The following is an 18,021-nucleotide window of genomic DNA, read 5'->3' on the forward strand; positions in this document are numbered from 1 at the left end:
GGCCTTAAAGCAAACAAAGCTGGTTCTGGTAGATTTTGATGCGCTGATTACAAATTTGGCTCAGAAAATGTCGTATCATGTCAAGTTTTTGAGATATTCTATAAATCTTTATGTATATATCGATGTACATGATACACGTGTATGTAAATTTATTTGTTAAAAGACATTCTGTTGCAGAATGTAGCTTAAAAACAGAAATAATTTTAAGACATTTATAAAAAATTAAAAATATGTAAAAATTGTTTATAAATAACTCATTAGATATTTATTTTAAAATACAATATAAAATTATAATATATACACTGAATACTTAGGCAACACAGTAGTTTAACAAATCATTGAATCTAAGATTCCAAAAACATTTATAAAATATTTATGATAAATATATTTATAAAATATTAAAATAATTATTATAAATATTTTATAAATATTTTATAAATATTCTGTGCTGTCTGGGTATAGTAATCGAATTAGCATTGGAAAGGGTAAGTTAAGGGTGAGTATAGCAATTTAATATGCTATTAATCCGAATGTTGAAAGAAAATTTTTAAAGATTATGTAGGTATAGTTGAAAATGGCCTAAAATCTCATTTTTTTGCACCTTTAAATTAGAATATCTCAAAAACTTGCCCTGTTACGACATTTACTGAACCAGATTCGTAATCAACGCATCAAAATTTTTCAGAAACAACTTTATTTGCTTTAAGGCAAAAATGATGTCGACCAGTGTAAATATTTCTTTATTAAGTAATATAGATATAGAATATAGAAAGAAAACGTATAGAAATATTTTTTGGTAAGAAATAACGCTATGTATCAAAAATATTTTTTGGTAAGGAATAACGCTATGTACTTACAATTAGTAGGCGCGAATTAAGTGACACCATGTATAAGATCGCGTTTTTTAATCATTTTTTTAACAGCGCAGAAGAAATTCAGTTAACTGTAATAATGAAAATTTTAATCCTCGTTTCTATTAGTCAAAGGTGTATACTTACGGTGGTAAGATCTAAATCGGAATTGAGTTCGAGATTGTTCCATGTGGATTGAATTATTTGTTCCACGGGTTCGTTTGGTCCGATGATCGCCCCATCAAGACAACCGCAAAACGACAACAAACACATAAATCCTATCAATCTGATTCCATCCATAATTAACAGTACTAAATAGCGAATGAAAATAAATCGAGAATGTTTTCTGGAATATCAGGATTTGTATTATCAAAAAAGGCAGAAAACAAATGAGTGAAATGAATAAACTGAGCGCATTAACATTCTGTCCACTATTTAATAATGCTGCATCGATGACTTGTGATATTATACTAATGGAAAAAAATAAATTATAGTTTGATCTAAAGAGCAAAGGATGCGCTGCGTTATTGACCACATTCTGTAGATTCAACAGTTTGACAAAGTCAATAGATTTTTTCATATATTATATAAAAGTATGATAATTATATAATTATATAATTCAGCGTGTATAATGTATAATTCAATAAATAATTCAATATGTATCAAAAATCTATAAATTGCTAAATTTATAATAATATGTATAAAACAAAAAACGTGGATAGCTAGCGAACGATATTTTTGAGTACTTTTAATCGCTGAATTAAATTATTTATCTATTTATTTATTTATTTATTATTTATTTATATATATATTTATTTATTATATTTATATATTTATTAATTTATTTAACTTCCATAATTCAGATCACCAATGTACCCATTATTATATCGTTGTTATTTGTATATTTTTCTTTCATGATTTTAAGGATATATTGGTCCGTCTATCTTAAAAGTTAATCCAAAATATCAAAAAAATTAAGTTGGGCATAATACGAATCTAACTGATCAAAAATTTTTTAAAAATTACGAAATCATACTTCAAAGTATTTTTTAATATAAATAGATCTGAATTTCCAAGAAAATATAATAAATTTGTATATATTTCTCAAAGAAACATTTTTCATTTTAAAAGTTTTGAAAATTATTGTGTCCTAAATTCAACTTAAGAAAATTAAAATTATGAAATATTAGTTTATTATAAAAGTAAATAAAATATTTTTAACTATTCTATACAATTTCTACTATAATATTTTTTAATAATTCTCTTTTTGTCACTACATTTTTAACAACGGGGTTATCTGTATTCCGCGCAATGAGATCGACCATTAAGTCGTTAGCATATCGCGATCGATACCGTAACACTCGATAGATTATAATTCGGAAGTTCTATCGAATTATAGATTAATAGATTTTCGTGGTCGTATCGACGAAACTTGCCCGATTGGATTCTATGAGTTATGTGCACTACTGCCTTAGTTGAAAGACTGACATTTATATGCCGATATCAGGCACAAGGTTCACAAAATTATCTATTTTGTAAAGTAACCAGATTAATAGATAGTAAACAAAACTTAGAAAACAAAAGAAAAACATCATTGCAATATTTCATTTGTATCTATAATAATATATAAAATTTTTACGGGTGGTGTATGTTTGAACGTTATTAATTTAAAAACTACTGGACTGATGTTCATAGCATTAACATATTCCTTGAGATCTTAGGAGTGATATAAGGTACATATCTCTTTTTTTTCTTTATTAAATCAGTATGTCACAGCAGGGAATCGCGATGAGAATCCTACACACATACACACGCACGTGTAATGGATTGATCTTTTTTAAATCGGTGTCAAAATTTGGTGAGATTTTGTCAAAATCACCCCTTAGGGATGATATAAGCTTCTATTTCTTGACGTGAGTTATTTGATAAATGACTATATAAATAAGTTGCTGACCAAAGATCAAACAATACTTATTCTTGATGAGAGCAATAATACTCTTGCTCTTGGAATGTTATTTTTGTAAAGGTTTTTAATTATTAAAAAAAATAAATGCCAAATGTTTGAAACGCATAATAGAAAACTACTTGTGTAATAAAATATTATATTTTTAAATGGAATATTCTAGAATATTCGCTTCCGATCGCAAGTCAACAGGCATATCGTTTTTTATATGTTTTTTTCTGGAAAACATATCGCGACACAAATTATCCTGTCGTATAAAAACACGCTCGAAATATAAACAATTAACGGTGTCGCAACCGTTCCGCCGAATAATTATATTTTCTTGAGCATGCGCGGCTTCTCACGGGCGCCTCGTTTCGCCAATAATCATCGTGATTGCCAGCTCGCGCATGCTTTCTAACAGCCGTTGTTCTGTCAAATTTGACAGCGGCCAATTACGCGTAATACGCTCAGGTCACCTCGCGCAACTTTAAAAAGACGCAAAATTATTGGCGCGTCACACGAAGGTGGGCTCCGCTCCGGAAATTATAAATGAGGAGCTCTCACCCCGCTTGCCAGCTTTATCGCTTTTCCGTCGTGAAAACATATCGCAAACCGCTTATCCGATAAACCGCAAAATTCGTTGACGACCGCCGCTATTCCGCACTTTGATTTTTGATTCCGATTTCACTGTAAAGATAATTAAGGTTTTGTAATAAGTTGTTATAGTATTTTGTCAATACGTGTGTGATATTATTAAAGTCTTTGTTTTACGAAAAACTGACTCAGCCTTTGTGCAGCGCGATCCTTTGTTCACGCAGCGCGTTCGCGAACATATTTCTGGTCCTTCGAGCCGGATACTTCTCGCCGGCACCCGCAAGTTTGTGAACGTGACTTCGTGTAGTTCGTGGGCGCTCTTAGTTCACCATGGATGTAAACACGTTGATCGACTGTCAACGTGAGATCCAGGTCCGCATTTCACGTTCCGTGGAATATTTGAAGAAGCTGGGCACCACCAACATCACCGCCAGTGCCGTATCCACACGCACCAGAATCTTAGATCAGCTGTGGACGAAATTCGAGACACAGCATGATCTCATTCGAGCGGCTCTGAAAGAAAAATTTTGCGAGAGCGATTACTACAAGTCGGAGTTACATGGCGATACGGAAAATCTGTACGTTGCACAACGCAGTACTTTAGATAGTTATACCGAACATTTTCGGAAGCCGAACGTGTCTCCATCCGTCGACGTCGCATCAAAGTCTTCGCTGCCGCGCATCAAGTTGCCGCCGTTCTCTGGCGCCTACGCTGACTGGCCATCCTTTCGCGATCTCTTCCTGTCAGTCGTGAGCAGCAATTCAATCTCGAACATTGAGCGCCTTCATCACCTCCGCTCGTGTCTGACAGGTCCGGCTGAAAAGTTGATAAGGTCACTACCTGTCACGAGTGACAACTACGATCGCGCTTGGGCAATCTTGGACAAGCACTACAATAACAAAAGAGAGTTGATCCGCTCCAACTTTGCCACGTTTACCGCCGTGCCAAAGATGAAGGGAGATACCGCCGAGGAGCTGAGCCGCATTCACAACGCTGTCACCGCCGCAGTCAACGCACAGGAGAGCATCGGACGTCCTATCAACTCGCACGGGATGGATCTGTTCAACCACATGGTCGTCGAATTGTTCGACGCACGCACTCGTCTCGAATGGGAGTCAACCACTTCAGACCCCACCGAACCACCACGGAACGAGGCACTTCTCGACTTCATTAGTCGACGGATCTTGACACTCAACGCCGCACGACCGAGGAGTGTCACAAAGGGATCTGGAGAGACATCACGATTCGTCAAAGCGCACGTCACGAAGCACCAGGGCACAGATTCACCTCAGTGTGTACTGTGCCGTGAAAACCATACACTGATGACGTGCAAGGGCTTCAAGGCCAAGACCGCGGTTGAGCGGAAAACGTTCGTGGAGGCCAACCGACTGTGCTTCAACTGCCTAGGCAATCATTTCCTAGCACGGTGTCAGTCAAAAAGGAACTGCCTCACGTGCAACGCGCGACACCACACCATGCTGCACGGGGCAGCCACATCAACACCATCTGCTGAGGCCACTTCACTTGCCACCACACTGGCCACGGCACGGCAAACTGAAACACACAAGGCCGTCCTCCTCGCAACCGCTCGCGTCAAGATCGCTGATCGCTACGGATCACCACACGAGGTTCGAGTCCTGATAGACCAGTGCTCCGAGGTGTCCATCATCTCTGAGGCACTGGCTCAGCGTCTTCGGCTGCCTCGAGCTTCAACAGATCTGTCCATCTTTGGCATCGGAGGGACTCGCTCTGGATCAGCGCGTGGCAAGGTCACGCTAGACATCACATCTGACGTGACCAATGTCGAGCTCCGCGTGGTTGCTTTTGTGCTGCCTCGCATCTCATTGCAGCAAGGCACCTCTCAACGCGAAGATCGTAGCTGGCCTCACATCCAAGGACTTCGACTGGCCGACCCGCGCTTCCTGGACGACGATCCTGCGGAGTTACTTCTTGGAGCAGAAGTTTACGCATTGATCCTCGAGGAAGGTCTTCGCAAGGGCGGATCACGGATGCCGATCGCCCAACAGACGAGCTTAGGATGGATCCTGTCCGGGAGCTACGATGCAGCAGCAACCGAAGGACATCGCAGCACGTTCCAGTGCACCGCAGACCACGACCTCGCTGACATGGTTCGACGCTTCTGGGAGCAGGAACACGAGCCAGTGGCTGGGACACCGCTTACCGCCGATGAAGCCAGATGCGAGGACATCTACGTGCGCACGGTCACACGCACGTCCAGTGGACGATACATGGTGAGGCTGCCATTTACTTCACCGCCGCCGACATCGCTCAGCGAGACTCGTCGACCTGCTGAACGCCTACTGGATGCCATGGAGCGGAAAGGAGCACGAGATCGTCGTTTCGGTGACCTCTATCTAGACTTCATGGAGGAATACGAGAACCTACAACATATGGAGAAGGTTAGCACAATTACAACAACTGGCAGCCCCAGGTGTTACTTACCGCATCACGGGGTCCTCAAGGAGTCAAGCACGACCACGAAGCTCAGGGTCGTGTTCAACGGCTCCCAGCGCACACGGTCCGGAGAGTCGCTGAACGCACACCTCCTCACTGGAGCCAATCTCTTGCCAGCACTCGCTGACGTCCTACTTCGTTGGCGTTGGCATCGGTTCGTGCTCGTCACGGACATCGAGAAAATGTACCGACAAATCCTCGTGCATCCGGAGGACTGTCGCCTGCAAACTATCCTGTGGCGCCACAACAGCTCTGACGACGTCCACGAGTACGAGCTGAGGACCGTGACCTATGGGCTAGCGTGTGCACCCTTCCTCGCCATCAGGACTCTTCATCAACTCGCAGCAGACGAAGAGGCACGATATCCACGCGGAGTCAAGGCACTGCGACACGACTGCTACGTCGACGACGTGGTCACCGGCGCCGATAGCTTGGAAGATGCTATCGACCTTCAGCAGGAACTACGGAGTCTTTGCACGGCGGGCGGATTTCCTTTGAGAAAGTGGGCCGCCAACGATCCTCAGGTGCTCACAGGAATTCCACCAGAACATCAGCTGCAACGTGGGCCGCACTCATGGGAAGAAGAGAGTCACGCTACCCTGGGCCTCCGATGGCATCCTCAAGGCGATTGGTTCTCCTTCTCAATTCGTCCACGTCCAGTCACTGATCTCACAAAGCGACGAGTTCTAGCCGAAACGGCTCGGCTCTTTGATCCGATGGGTTGGCTCGCGCCTGTCGTCATCAGAGCCAAAATCCTGATCCAGACGACGTGGCTTCAACGGCTGGATTGGGACTCTCCGCTGCCTGATCAGGACGCACACCGCTGGAGGCAGTTGTTGGATCAGCTTCCTCTATTGGATAACATTCGTGTAACTCGCTGGCTCAACACCGGGGACGACCATTCGCAACTGCAGCTCCATGGGTTTGCCGACGCTTCAGAGCGAGGATACGCCGCCGTGGTGTACATCCGCAACGCTGCAACAGAAAAAACGTCAATCAACCTATTGATGGCAAAATCGAAGGTCGCGCCTGTCAAGCAGGTGTCGTTACCTCGCTTGGAACTCTGTGCAACAGCTCTACTTACCACGCTCATGCTCCACGTGCGCGCTACTCTCGGTTTGACAACGACGCCGGTGCATCTGTGGTCAGATTCAAGGGTCACACTTCATTGGATCCGCGGACACAGCACTCGTTGGAAAACCTTCGTCGCCAACCGAGTATCTCAGATCCAGACCCTGCTTCCAGACGCTCAATGGAGACACGTCGCTGGACGAGAGAATCCTGCAGATTGCGCATCGCGCGGTGTTACTCCTGCTGAATTAATCAATCATGAGTTGTGGTGGACAGGACCTACCTGGCTCTCAGGAGACGAGACTGCATGGCCGGGTTCAAACATCGACGTCCCAGAGGATGACCTCCCGGAGCAGCGAGCCACCGGTCTGGTAATCAAGGCACCGGTCTCGGCAGAACCTGACCTCCTCCTCCGATTTCCAACGCTGCACAGGCTGCTGCGGGTTACGGCATGGTGTCGGCGATGGCTCAATAAGGCGAGACGTGACGCCATACCTGGCCGTCTATTGCATCCGGACGAGCTGGACGTCGCCTTATTTCGATGGCTGCGAGTGGTGCAGGCGCTCCACTTTCCTACGGACGTAGCTGCGGCTTCTGCTGGACGCACTAGCCCACCACGAAGCCACCTAGCGATGTTAAGTCCGGTCCTCGATGATCAAGGCGTGCTGCGCGTCGGAGGACGTCTCAAACATGCTCAGCTACCACTCGACGAGAAACATCCAATGATCATCCCGGCGGCATCATGGTTGACTCGGCTGGTGATCGATTCCTGCCACCGACAGACGCTGCACGGAGGTGTGCAACTGACTCTCGGCCTGCTCCGCCTGCGCTTCTGGGTGCCTCGAGGAAGGACTACCGTCAAACAGCAGCTACACCGATGCATAACCTGCACTCGATGGCGCGCCGCCACACCACAGCCTCCGATGGGTAACCTTCCTCGGGAGCGAGTAACGCCAACTCGACCGTTCCTCAGCACCGGCTTGGACTACGCGGGACCAATCCTCCTCCGGACCAGCAAGGGGCGTGGACACCGTGCGCACAAGGGGTACATCGCAGTCTTCGTCTGCTTCTGGTCAAAGGCCGTTCACTTAGAAGTCGTCTCAGACTACACCTCGGAGGCCTTCATCGCCGCTCTGCGCCGCTTCGTCTCCCGCAGGGGCCTGTGTGCTGAGATCTACAGCGACTGTGGCACGACTTTCATCGGAGCAGATCGGACGCTGCGAGGTCTCTTCAACGCAGCGACAGCCGAAGGTCAAAGTGTCATCCTTGCCGCCACCGCTCAAGGAATCCGCTGGCACTTCAACCCGCCAGCGGCCCCGCATTTTGGTGGTTTATGGGAGGCCGCCGTAAAGTCGACCAAGTTCCACCTCCGTCGGGTGATCGGCGCGACCACCCTCACGTTCGAGGAGTTGAGCACACTCCTTGCACAAATTGAAGCCTGTCTTAACTCACGTCCGTTGCAGGCACTCTCAGATGATCCAGAGGACGTTTCGGCGCTGACCCCCGGTCACTTCCTCATCGGGACACCGCTCCTCGCCTTGTCAGAACCGTCATTGACAGAGCAGACGGTGTCCACCTTGTCACGTTGGCGTCATCTGCAGCGGATGAGGGATCACTTCTGGCAGCGATGGTCATCCGAATACATGCACGGACTCGCCCCACGCACCAAGTGGCTCAAGGATGCACCTGCACCCCACGTCGGCGATCTCTGCCTCGTTCGCTCCGAGATCACCCCCCCGAACCGATGGCCCCTCGCTCGCATATCGCGTTTGCATCCCGGGGACGATGGAGTTACACGCGTAGTGACGATCCGAACGGCCACGTCCGAGCTCGTGCGCCCACTCGTCAAGCTCGTGTTTCTTCCGGGCGTGAACGACGTTCCTACACCGCACGTTGACGCATAGCATCACTCACTACACGATCATCACGTCATGCACCATATCAACTGTCACGCTTCACTCATTTCACTCACCACCTCACTATAACACTTGTCTCGTTTTCACCGCTCACTGCATCGGTCACTCGCCGTTCACATCTGCCACATACTTTCGCCGTCTCAGCTGATCGATTCACTTTACACGCGATCATCACGTGAACCTCGCCGCGCCGGCGCGCCTGCCCCACCATCGATCACTATCGACTTGCGATTCCGCGACCGAAATACCACAATATGTTGTCTCTGTGCGACAAGGCGGGCGGGAATGTTTGAAACGCATAATAGAAAACTACTTGTGTAATAAAATATTATATTTTTAAATGGAATATTCTAGAATATTCGCTTCCGATCGCAAGTCAACAGGCATATCGTTTTTTATATGTTTTTTTCTGGAAAACATATCGCGACACAAATTATCCTGTCGTATAAAAACACGCTCGAAATATAAACAATTAACGGTGTCGCAACCGTTCCGCCGAATAATTATATTTTCTTGAGCATGCGCGGCTTCTCACGGGCGCCTCGTTTCGCCAATAATCATCGTGATTGCCAGCTCGCGCATGCTTTCTAACAGCCGTTGTTCTGTCAAATTTGACAGCGGCCAATTACGCGTAATACGCTCAGGTCACCTCGCGCAACTTTAAAAAGACGCAAAATTATTGGCGCGTCACACGAAGGTGGGCTCCGCTCCGGAAATTATAAATGAGGAGCTCTCACCCCGCTTGCCAGCTTTATCGCTTTTCCGTCGTGAAAACATATCGCAAACCGCTTATCCGATAAACCGCAAAATTCGTTGACGACCGCCGCTATTCCGCACTTTGATTTTTGATTCCGATTTCACTGTAAAGATAATTAAGGTTTTGTAATAAGTTGTTATAGTATTTTGTCAATACGTGTGTGATATTATTAAAGTCTTTGTTTTACGAAAAACTGACTCAGCCTTTGTGCAGCGCGATCCTTTGTTCACGCAGCGCGTTCGCGAACACCAAACAAACTTAATAAATGCGTGCCGAGAGTGCGAAGCGCGGGAGCTAGTCTTCTCATATAATATCTTTTTATATATATTTTAAGTTTCGTTCAATATTTAAATTTGAGATTTTTCTCTTATCGTTAGATATTTTTCCAATAATGTGGTTTGATTGACAATATTAGAATATTTTTCGATAATTGACCAAAAAGTCGTACCGAGCAATTTGTCTTTGCCAAAGAGCGATCCAAACAATGCTATTGCAAAAAACACCGTGTACCAATAATACGAGTAGAGAGTTATTGCCACCTGGGATGCAGTGTAATGTCGAAAGATCCATCTTGTGTCGATTTTGCGGGATAATCCGCATTTTTTATTATCTCTGTTTGCAAGAAGGTTCAGTTAAAATGAGAATAACATCCATTTTCGAAGTAATGGTGTTTTTAAAATAATAATAAAAATATAAATTTAAAACATCATGTACAATATGTAATTAATATAAATTCTCATAATAATAATCGTAAATAATTATGAAATCCAAAATAAAATTATATAAGAATTAATGACACCTAATTAAAATTAAAAAAATTAATTATAAAATTAATAGTAATTATAATTTTAAAAAATTATAGGGTGAAGTATTTTTGCACGATGTTGTGTAAAACTTAATCAAAATTATCTTAGAAAAAATTGTGTAAGGATTATACTATTGTCTATGTTTCTCTCTCATATTATCGCAATTAAAATAATTTTATTGACTATATATCCCAATTGCAATATACATAAAATTATGTATTTGCTTTAATCACATTAAATAGGTTACAACAAATATTTTATTAGAAATTTTTTATTAGAGAGAGAGAGAAATAATAGTGGTACATATAATAGGTATATATATGAATTATATTCCGAATCGACCTGTTAAAAAAAATTACATTAAAATAAATTAGATTTGCTAAAATTAAGCTTAAAACTTTTATGCTATTGTTTTTGATGCTGTCTAGTGATTTTGAAAAATTTCAGGTAATGACTTCGATCAGTCGAATAGAAAATGATCTTTAGTGTTTTTTTTTATTATTCAAATCTGTACTATTTCTTGCAGATAAGGTACAAAAATAATTTTCAACATAATTTTGCTTTATTCTAATCTGAAAAAAAATTATATAATTTTGCAAATAAATACATTTATAGTTATTAGTGATATCATCTTTGAAACTAGTGTAAATATTTTGAAGAACGTTTCTCTTTTTAATACAATAATTGTGTGTCGTAACATTAATCAGATATTGTATTCAGCACAATTATACCATTTGTCAATATAAATTTTTAATGAGCTTTTAATGAAGTAGAGTTGCACGAGATGATATCAATCTTTTACAATGCAATAATGTTAAACATTATATCATTAAAAACTGATATTGACAAATGGTATAATTATGCAGATTACAATAACTATTAATGTTATGGCACAGAAATTCAGTATTAAGAAGAAAAGAAAACATTGTTAGAAATAATAAAAATATTTTCATCTTTCACAAAAAAGTGGACACCTAATCAATAATAACTAAGTATTTATTTGCAAGATATACATATAATTTATTTAATTATTTATTTATATTATTTTAATATTTTTACATGTGTTTTTCAGATTCTGATTCAGCAGGTAAAAGTATATTGAAAACTTGACTTTTGCACTTTATCTGCAAGAAATAGTAGTTTTTATAAGATAGTACTTATTATTGAATATAAAATCTCTACTTTAATTTTTTTTTTTCAAAATCATCGGACAGTATCAAAATCTAGAAGCTTTAAATTAAATTTTGTTATCTCAAGTTAGATTTCAATACAATTTTAAGCAGGGGGTGGCCGATTTGACGTGGAATGACTCATAATATAGTATATATATAATATACCGAGTAAAATATTTTAAAGTATTTCAAAGCAGTATTTTAAATAACTTATTAGACATTTATTTTAAAATAGAATATAAAATTATAATATACACTGAATATACTACTTAGGCAACAGAATAGTTCAACAAATAAATTTACGCACACGTCGAGATATACGTAAATTTATTTGTTACAAGACATTCTATTAAAAGACATTCTGCAGAATGTAGCTCAAAAATAGAAATAATTTTATGGCATTTTTAATTTGATTAATTTCCGTTTTTGCCAGCCTTATATAATTCTCACGACGAAAATCAAATACGAGATACGTCACATAGCGGTAAATGAAAGAACTAACAATTATTTAATTAAAGAATATTTATAAAATAATTACTATAAATATTTATCTTTACATACCATAAATATTATATGAAATATTTAATCTATGTTTTTATAATATGTTAAATAAAGGTTTTTATAAAACATTTTCAAAATATTTATATAATATATTTGAAAAAATATATATTCATAAATATTTATGAATCTTTATCATAAATATTGTGTGCTGTCTGGGTTATGATCGTTCTTTAAAGCAAGTTAAAAAAATAAATATTATATGTAATTAATAATATGTATAAATATATGTATGTATAAATATATGTATGAAACTTTATGAAATTTAGTTTTTGAATTTAAAAAAGAGAAAAAAAAGAAGAAGCAGCAATTGCCATATTAGATCACGTTCTTCAATCATTATTTGACAGTATTGAAGAAATTCAGCTAATAAGAATAATGAAAATTTTAATTTTAATGAGTTAAAAAAAAGGTAATACTTACAATGCTGGAAAATACATCGGGATTAAGCTCGTTTTTTATTCAATCAGACTGAATTATTTTTTCTACGGGTTCGTTTGACTAGAGGGTCGCATCTTATTAAGACGACCGTAAAACGATAGCAAACAAATGATTCCGATCAATCTGATCGCATCCATAAGTGAATTCAGTAAATGAACAGTGAAAGAAAATGGATAACTCAAGAAAGTTCTTCTAAGATATCGGGACATATATTTTCGAAAAAAGGCAGAAAACACGAGAACGAAATGAATAATTGTCTACAACTGCATCTTACACGCTATTTATTACTGCTGCACTGATGACTTGTCATTGTGATATACAAAGTGTTTTATTTTAATTTTTCCACGCAAATATCTAAAAAAATATGGACGATACGGAAAAATGTTTCAAATAAAAGTTGTTTGACTCGAAGGGAGATATAATGATGTAGATAGTGCCATTGATTTGATCTCGTAAAATCATTTAAAAGTCACGTAAAGGTCAATTTTAATTTTTTAAATAGAAATACCTATTTTTTTTTGCATATTTTTATAGATTATCTTAACAGCTTTCTAAAGCCCTATAATAAATTATTATTTTTATGGAGTACTTTTTAAGTTATAAAGGTTTAAAGTTAACAATTTTTTGACATAAAATGTAAAATATATATATATATCTTATAAAATACTCAGTTTTCAGTAATTATACCTTAACACTTTTATGTACGGAATAATGAGACCAATCAAGTGGTGTACAAAAACACATAGTTGCTTATAAAACAAGTATGCAGCTGAATGTTGAATATTACATATTTTTTTAAAACAATTATCTGTTTTCTTTATGCCAGTTGATTGGTCTCATTATTCTGTGCAAAAAAGTATTAAGGTATGATTACTGAAAACTGAGTATTTTAATATTAATAAAAAAATATATAATTATATAAAAAAATTAAGTTTTCTTTACACTTACTGCATAATATCTTCAGCATTATTTTGTGATATTTTTTTATTTGATTGATCTTTTTTCATCTTATTTGAATAACATTGAGCATCCAATTTTGCTGTTGCAATGCTTTTTGCAATCATTAACATATTTTTTTTTCTCCTTTATCCTTACGATTAATCAACATTTTGGAATTTGGAAACGGGTTAGGTAAATATGCATCATCTTGCATTACATCAATAGATAAATCTCTTTTGTATGGCTTCATGGAATGATATTTGTGAGAGTTTTCAATTGAGTATAATGTCTCAATATTTTCTGTTAATAAATCTTTAATTTCTAATTTATTATTCGCATCAAGCTTTTGTATACGCTTCACCTTTCCACTGAAATAACAAATCGATAAAAATAATTTTCAAGTATAAGCAGAAGCAATATTACAAAAAGAAATATATCTTTTTTTAATCCATCCATTTATATATACCCAGCTAGTTAAAAATTTATATAAGACAAATATTAATATAAATTGTGTATGAACTAGTTCCCAGAACTGTAGATCCTACATTTTATATTTTTATTGTATTAATGTATCTTAAAATTTAAAAATTCCAACTTATCGAAAAGAGCAAGATTCTACATCCTTTTTTCATTATTGAAAAGATTTATTATAATCTCTGTCTTTAAAGATTTTTATTTTTCTTAATTTATTATATATAAGATCCTGCACATATGCACCAGAGTATTGATGCATATTATAAACTTAAGTATAACTTGTGATAGTTTTATATACTTTAAATTAATAATATAACTTATATATTAATTACATATTAATTGTATATTTTATATATAAGTAATATATTGCACAATCAATAATTATAAGATTTTTTTATTAATACATTATACAACTATAGTATTACTAAGGAGAAAAATACATACATAGATTGACTTATTGATAAATTATGAATAATAAAATTTATATCACACAAGAGCAATGTCAATACAAAAATTATATCTTAAGTAAAGATTAAACATACGGATTCAATGAATGAGATGCATGTTTCAGCCACTGCATGTTATGTAGCTTGTTGACCATTGCCTTCTGGTTTACATCAAATGTCCTTTTTACATTTTCCATTATACCTGTTATAAATGTAATATTGTAACTAAATATTGATGCGACATACATGCAATTTAAGTTAAAGTTAAAAATAAAACAATTTCTTTCGTCTTAATATGTTAAATCTCAACATCATTGTTTGGATGTAGAAAAATAGATTTTCCTAATATAGTTTGTAATAGCAACAATGTAACTAATGTAAAATGGTTTACTTTTCTCTTCAGTTATCTTAAAATTACGACAGGATTAATATCCTTCTTTTATGCATATATTTTTTCCATAATTTAATTCAGAATCAACAGAGCTTCCCAAAATACTGTATAAAATAAAGCTAAATTTTATGTAGTATTAATATTACATTGATCTATTTTAAATTTACGTTATTTAGTGGCACAATAATATTACACAGGAGTAAAAACATTATTTCTTCAAAAGATCATGTAAGTACAACAAAGATATGTAAGAAAGATAAGGTAAAAATATGATAAAATTGTTAGAAATTGTTTAAATTATCAATCAACGAGAATTACAATGATAAATTCTTGAAACCAAAAGATATTCTTGCACACAAAACGCCCTTACACACAAAACAAATCTAATATTTTTTGCAAAACTCTTTTGCGTACAACCTAAAACCAGAAACTTATCTGCTTTAGGGAGGGAAAACTCGAATCACGTCAAATCTCGCTTATAGGAAAAATTCAAATCCTACTTTATCGACACTCAGCTAAACAAGATTCGAGTCTCGGCTAAATAGAGTTTGAATTTTCACTAACAAGTAAAGTTACCTTTCTGTTACTCGCCGATTTTGATAAAACTCGGTATGCTTGTACAGTAGTAAAAAATAATAGACACGTATTTTTTTTATATCGACAATGGTGCACTTTTAAGGTTCGCGCAACCAATTTATGGTCTGAAAAATCCATTTTTTCTCGCTCTTTGCCGAATCCAAAAAAAAACCGACGAGAAGGTGGCGAGAATCTATTCCCACTATTTCTTTTTGTATTTTTATTATTTATTATTTTTATTTTTTATTTTTTTAATTAAAAAATTTTTTTTTAATTAAAAATTTTTAATATTTTAATTTTTTATAATTGTTTTTAAATTATCTATAATTACGTTACTTTTCTCTTATTTTTTCATTTTTATAATTTTTGCAGAAATGATAAAAAAATATTTCATACATAACGATTTTTCCACACCAAGCACACTTTATGATTGATATATCGTTGCATAATATGCACATGTATCTTTACAATTTTTAAAACAATAATCTACGGGATTATCTATAACTTACATAAGTAGTTTCTCTTGTAAGTAGCCATTTTTGTACCACGAATACTTATTGAATAATTTATAAATTTATATAAAATTTAAAAATTGTGAAGATACATGTGCATTATGCAACGATATAACAATTATAAAGTATACTTGGTGTGAAAATTCGTTATGTATAAAAGATTTTTTTTTATATGTTATTTCTGCGAAAATTATAAAAATAAAAAAATTAGTGAGAAGTGACGTGATTATATGGTACATAGATAATATAAAAAAATATTTTAAATTAAAATATTAAAAATTTTTAAATTTGTGGCGATTACATCGTCACATACTTCCCTGAAATTAATAAAGAAAACACGCACACGAACACGGACACTCACATATACGAAAAGGACAAAGGCACAAATAAATATAAATAAAATATAACAGACGAGACGAAAGACGAGTAGGACAGAAACAAACAAGTAAAATAGATAGAAAATTTGCGAAGCTTCTCGAAGCCTAGCGAAGGGCGTTTTTGAGGCAAGGTATAAATAGAACATTTTTAAGATGACGAGAGATTCCGTCTTCGACAGTTGCCGCGCACGGACGCATTACGTTATTAATCCGAGCGATACAAGTACATGTATTAACATTTATAGTTTGCGTTGAAGAATATACTCAGTTACTATTAATCATTGCATAACGTTAATTAATTCCCGCATCGTTCCTCCTAAGTATTCGCGACGCGCGAAAAGACTCTAAAAATTAAAAAAAATAAATAATAGAAATACAAAAAATAGTGGGAATATAGATTCTCGTCACTTTCTCGTTGGTTATTCCTGGGTTCGGCAAAGAGCGAGACAAAATGAATTTTTTAGAACATAATATTGATTGCGTGCACCTTAAAAGTGCACCATTACCGATATAAAAAAATACGTGTCTATTATTTTTGACTACTGTACAAGTATACCGAGTTTCATCAAAATCGGAAAGTAACAGAAAGTTAACTTTACTTGTAAGTGAATAATTTGAATCTTTACTGAATAGAATTGGAAATTCCGCTGAGTGAGTTTACCATAAGTTACACTAAATAAAGATGCTTTTAAATAAAATGCAAAATCAGAAATTTAATATATATATATATACAATATATATATATATATATATATATATATATATATATATACGGGAAAATATTTAAACGACCAACTGGCTATTATTAATGGTGTTAATTTATTTGTGCAGCAACGTATCGATGAATTGGGTCCTCTTTAGGCTGATGTTAAACGTTAATATTAATTAATACATCTTAAATAACGAGATAGTAGGTATTTGTTCACAACCGTGATAACAATGTTCATCATGAAGCGATACAAAACAAATGAAACCTCGTTCTTTACTTCACATATGTACTAAACATGATTTAATGTTACATCATGTTCACCTAACACTGAATAATTAAAGGTAAAGTAAAAATAATAAAATAATATAATGCAATAATAACATAAATTAATATAATACATTAAAAAGGATTAAAATAGATTAAGAATATCGTCATAAATAGAATTTAAATTTTCCGTGTTTCTTTGCAAATTTATCGAATTCTTATGTTTTTTGATAAAAATCATTTCACTTATTTCTCTTTTTTTTACATTAGCTTCATTATGTAAGATAGAAACATGCGACCAATCAAAGTCATGATGAAGTAACTCAGTGAGAAATGATTGGTCGAATCGTCATCGATTCGACATCAATTCGACAACAAATCGACGTCGATTCAACTATCATTTCTCACTGGGAAGGCTCACACTACAGAATTTCTTGTAAGAATTGCACTTCATGTTATATCGGGCAAACCAAACGTTACCTTCGGACACGCATAAAAGAACATAATTCTATAATATTAAGAAACATGAATCTAATTACTCGGTCATTAGTAAACACAGAGCTTCACTTCATCATGACTTCGATTCGTCGCATGTTTCCATCTTACACAATACAGCTAATGTAAAACAATGATATTAATAAAAAATAAAAATAAACGTTTCGGCTGTTACCTCAGCCTTCTTCAGTAAATATATAAAAAATAAAATTAAGAAATATTACGCATTGGAGTCTATTTTGTAATGAACC

At 36.5% G+C, this 18,021-nt stretch overlaps 4 protein-coding genes and 1 long non-coding RNA gene across 6 annotated transcripts; 2 read left to right on the plus strand and 3 right to left on the minus strand.

Moving 5' to 3' along the window:
- Nucleotides 1-2,936: 2,936 nt before the first annotated feature.
- On the minus strand, nt 2,937-9,009 carry LOC146724525 (uncharacterized). Of its 2 annotated transcripts, XM_085479671.1 has the most exons (6): nt 7,221-9,009; nt 6,951-7,147; nt 5,855-6,841; nt 4,005-5,793; nt 3,579-3,903; nt 2,937-3,483 (listed from the first exon to the last, which is right to left on the minus strand). In XM_085479671.1, exons 1-2 carry the CDS (start codon nt 7,428-7,430, stop codon nt 7,025-7,027), a joined length of 333 nt encoding a protein of 110 aa, XP_085335797.1. In that variant the 5' UTR covers nt 7,431-9,009; the 3' UTR covers nt 2,937-3,483; nt 3,579-3,903; nt 4,005-5,793; nt 5,855-6,841; nt 6,951-7,024. The 2 variants fall into 2 exon arrangements, with proteins under 2 accessions (XP_085335797.1, XP_085335796.1); XM_085479670.1 differs by having other exon boundaries at nt 2,937-3,903.
- On the plus strand, nt 3,721-6,988 carry LOC146724526 (uncharacterized). Its single transcript, XM_085479675.1, has 2 exons — nt 3,721-6,788; nt 6,889-6,988. Exons 1-2 carry the CDS (start codon nt 3,721-3,723, stop codon nt 6,986-6,988), a joined length of 3,168 nt encoding a protein of 1,055 aa, XP_085335801.1.
- Nucleotides 7,570-8,841, plus strand: LOC114930691 (uncharacterized). The gene has a single exon (XM_085479676.1). It carries the CDS (start codon nt 7,570-7,572, stop codon nt 8,839-8,841), a length of 1,272 nt encoding a protein of 423 aa, XP_085335802.1.
- Nucleotides 9,010-9,166: 157 nt separating the features above from the next.
- On the minus strand, nt 9,167-9,857 carry LOC146724527 (uncharacterized). The gene is made up of 2 exons (XR_014924029.1): nt 9,809-9,857; nt 9,167-9,713 (listed from the first exon to the last, which is right to left on the minus strand). It is a non-coding gene; the product is annotated as an uncharacterized LOC146724527 (long non-coding RNA).
- Nucleotides 9,858-13,540: 3,683 nt separating this feature from the next.
- Nucleotides 13,541-15,290, minus strand: LOC114930684 (uncharacterized). The gene is made up of 3 exons (XM_085479669.1): nt 15,156-15,290; nt 14,543-14,648; nt 13,541-13,894 (listed from the first exon to the last, which is right to left on the minus strand). Exons 2-3 carry the CDS (start codon nt 14,641-14,643, stop codon nt 13,651-13,653), a joined length of 345 nt encoding a protein of 114 aa, XP_085335795.1. The 5' UTR covers nt 14,644-14,648; nt 15,156-15,290; the 3' UTR covers nt 13,541-13,650.
- Nucleotides 15,291-18,021: the final 2,731 nt, after the last annotated feature.

This window comes from Nylanderia fulva, unplaced genomic scaffold, assembly GCF_048542155.1.
Source record: "Nylanderia fulva isolate GAGA-0341 unplaced genomic scaffold, ASM4854215v1 Scaffold127, whole genome shotgun sequence".
Taxonomy (NCBI): domain Eukaryota; kingdom Metazoa; phylum Arthropoda; class Insecta; order Hymenoptera; family Formicidae; genus Nylanderia; species Nylanderia fulva.

Coding starts and splice junctions, on each gene's coding strand:
- LOC146724526 (XM_085479675.1), top strand. CDS start 3,721: ATGGATGTAAACACGTTGATCGACTGTCAACGTGAGATCCAGGTCCGC. Junction 6,789..6,888: donor TCGCAACTGCAGCTCCATGG/GTTTGCCGACGC, acceptor GCAAAATCGAAG/GTCGCGCCTGTCAAGCAGGT.
- LOC146724525 (XM_085479671.1), bottom strand. CDS start 7,430: ATGGCGTCACGTCTCGCCTTATTGAGCCATCGCCGACACCATGCCGTA. Junction 7,148..7,220: donor TCTCGTCTCCTGAGAGCCAG/GTAGGTCCTGTC, acceptor CGCAATCTGCAG/GATTCTCTCGTCCAGCGACG.
- LOC114930691 (XM_085479676.1), top strand. CDS start 7,570: ATGTTAAGTCCGGTCCTCGATGATCAAGGCGTGCTGCGCGTCGGAGGA.
- LOC114930684 (XM_085479669.1), bottom strand. CDS start 14,643: ATGGAAAATGTAAAAAGGACATTTGATGTAAACCAGAAGGCAATGGTC. Junction 13,895..14,542: donor GCATCTCATTCATTGAATCC/GTATGTTTAATC, acceptor TTGTTATTTCAG/TGGAAAGGTGAAGCGTATAC.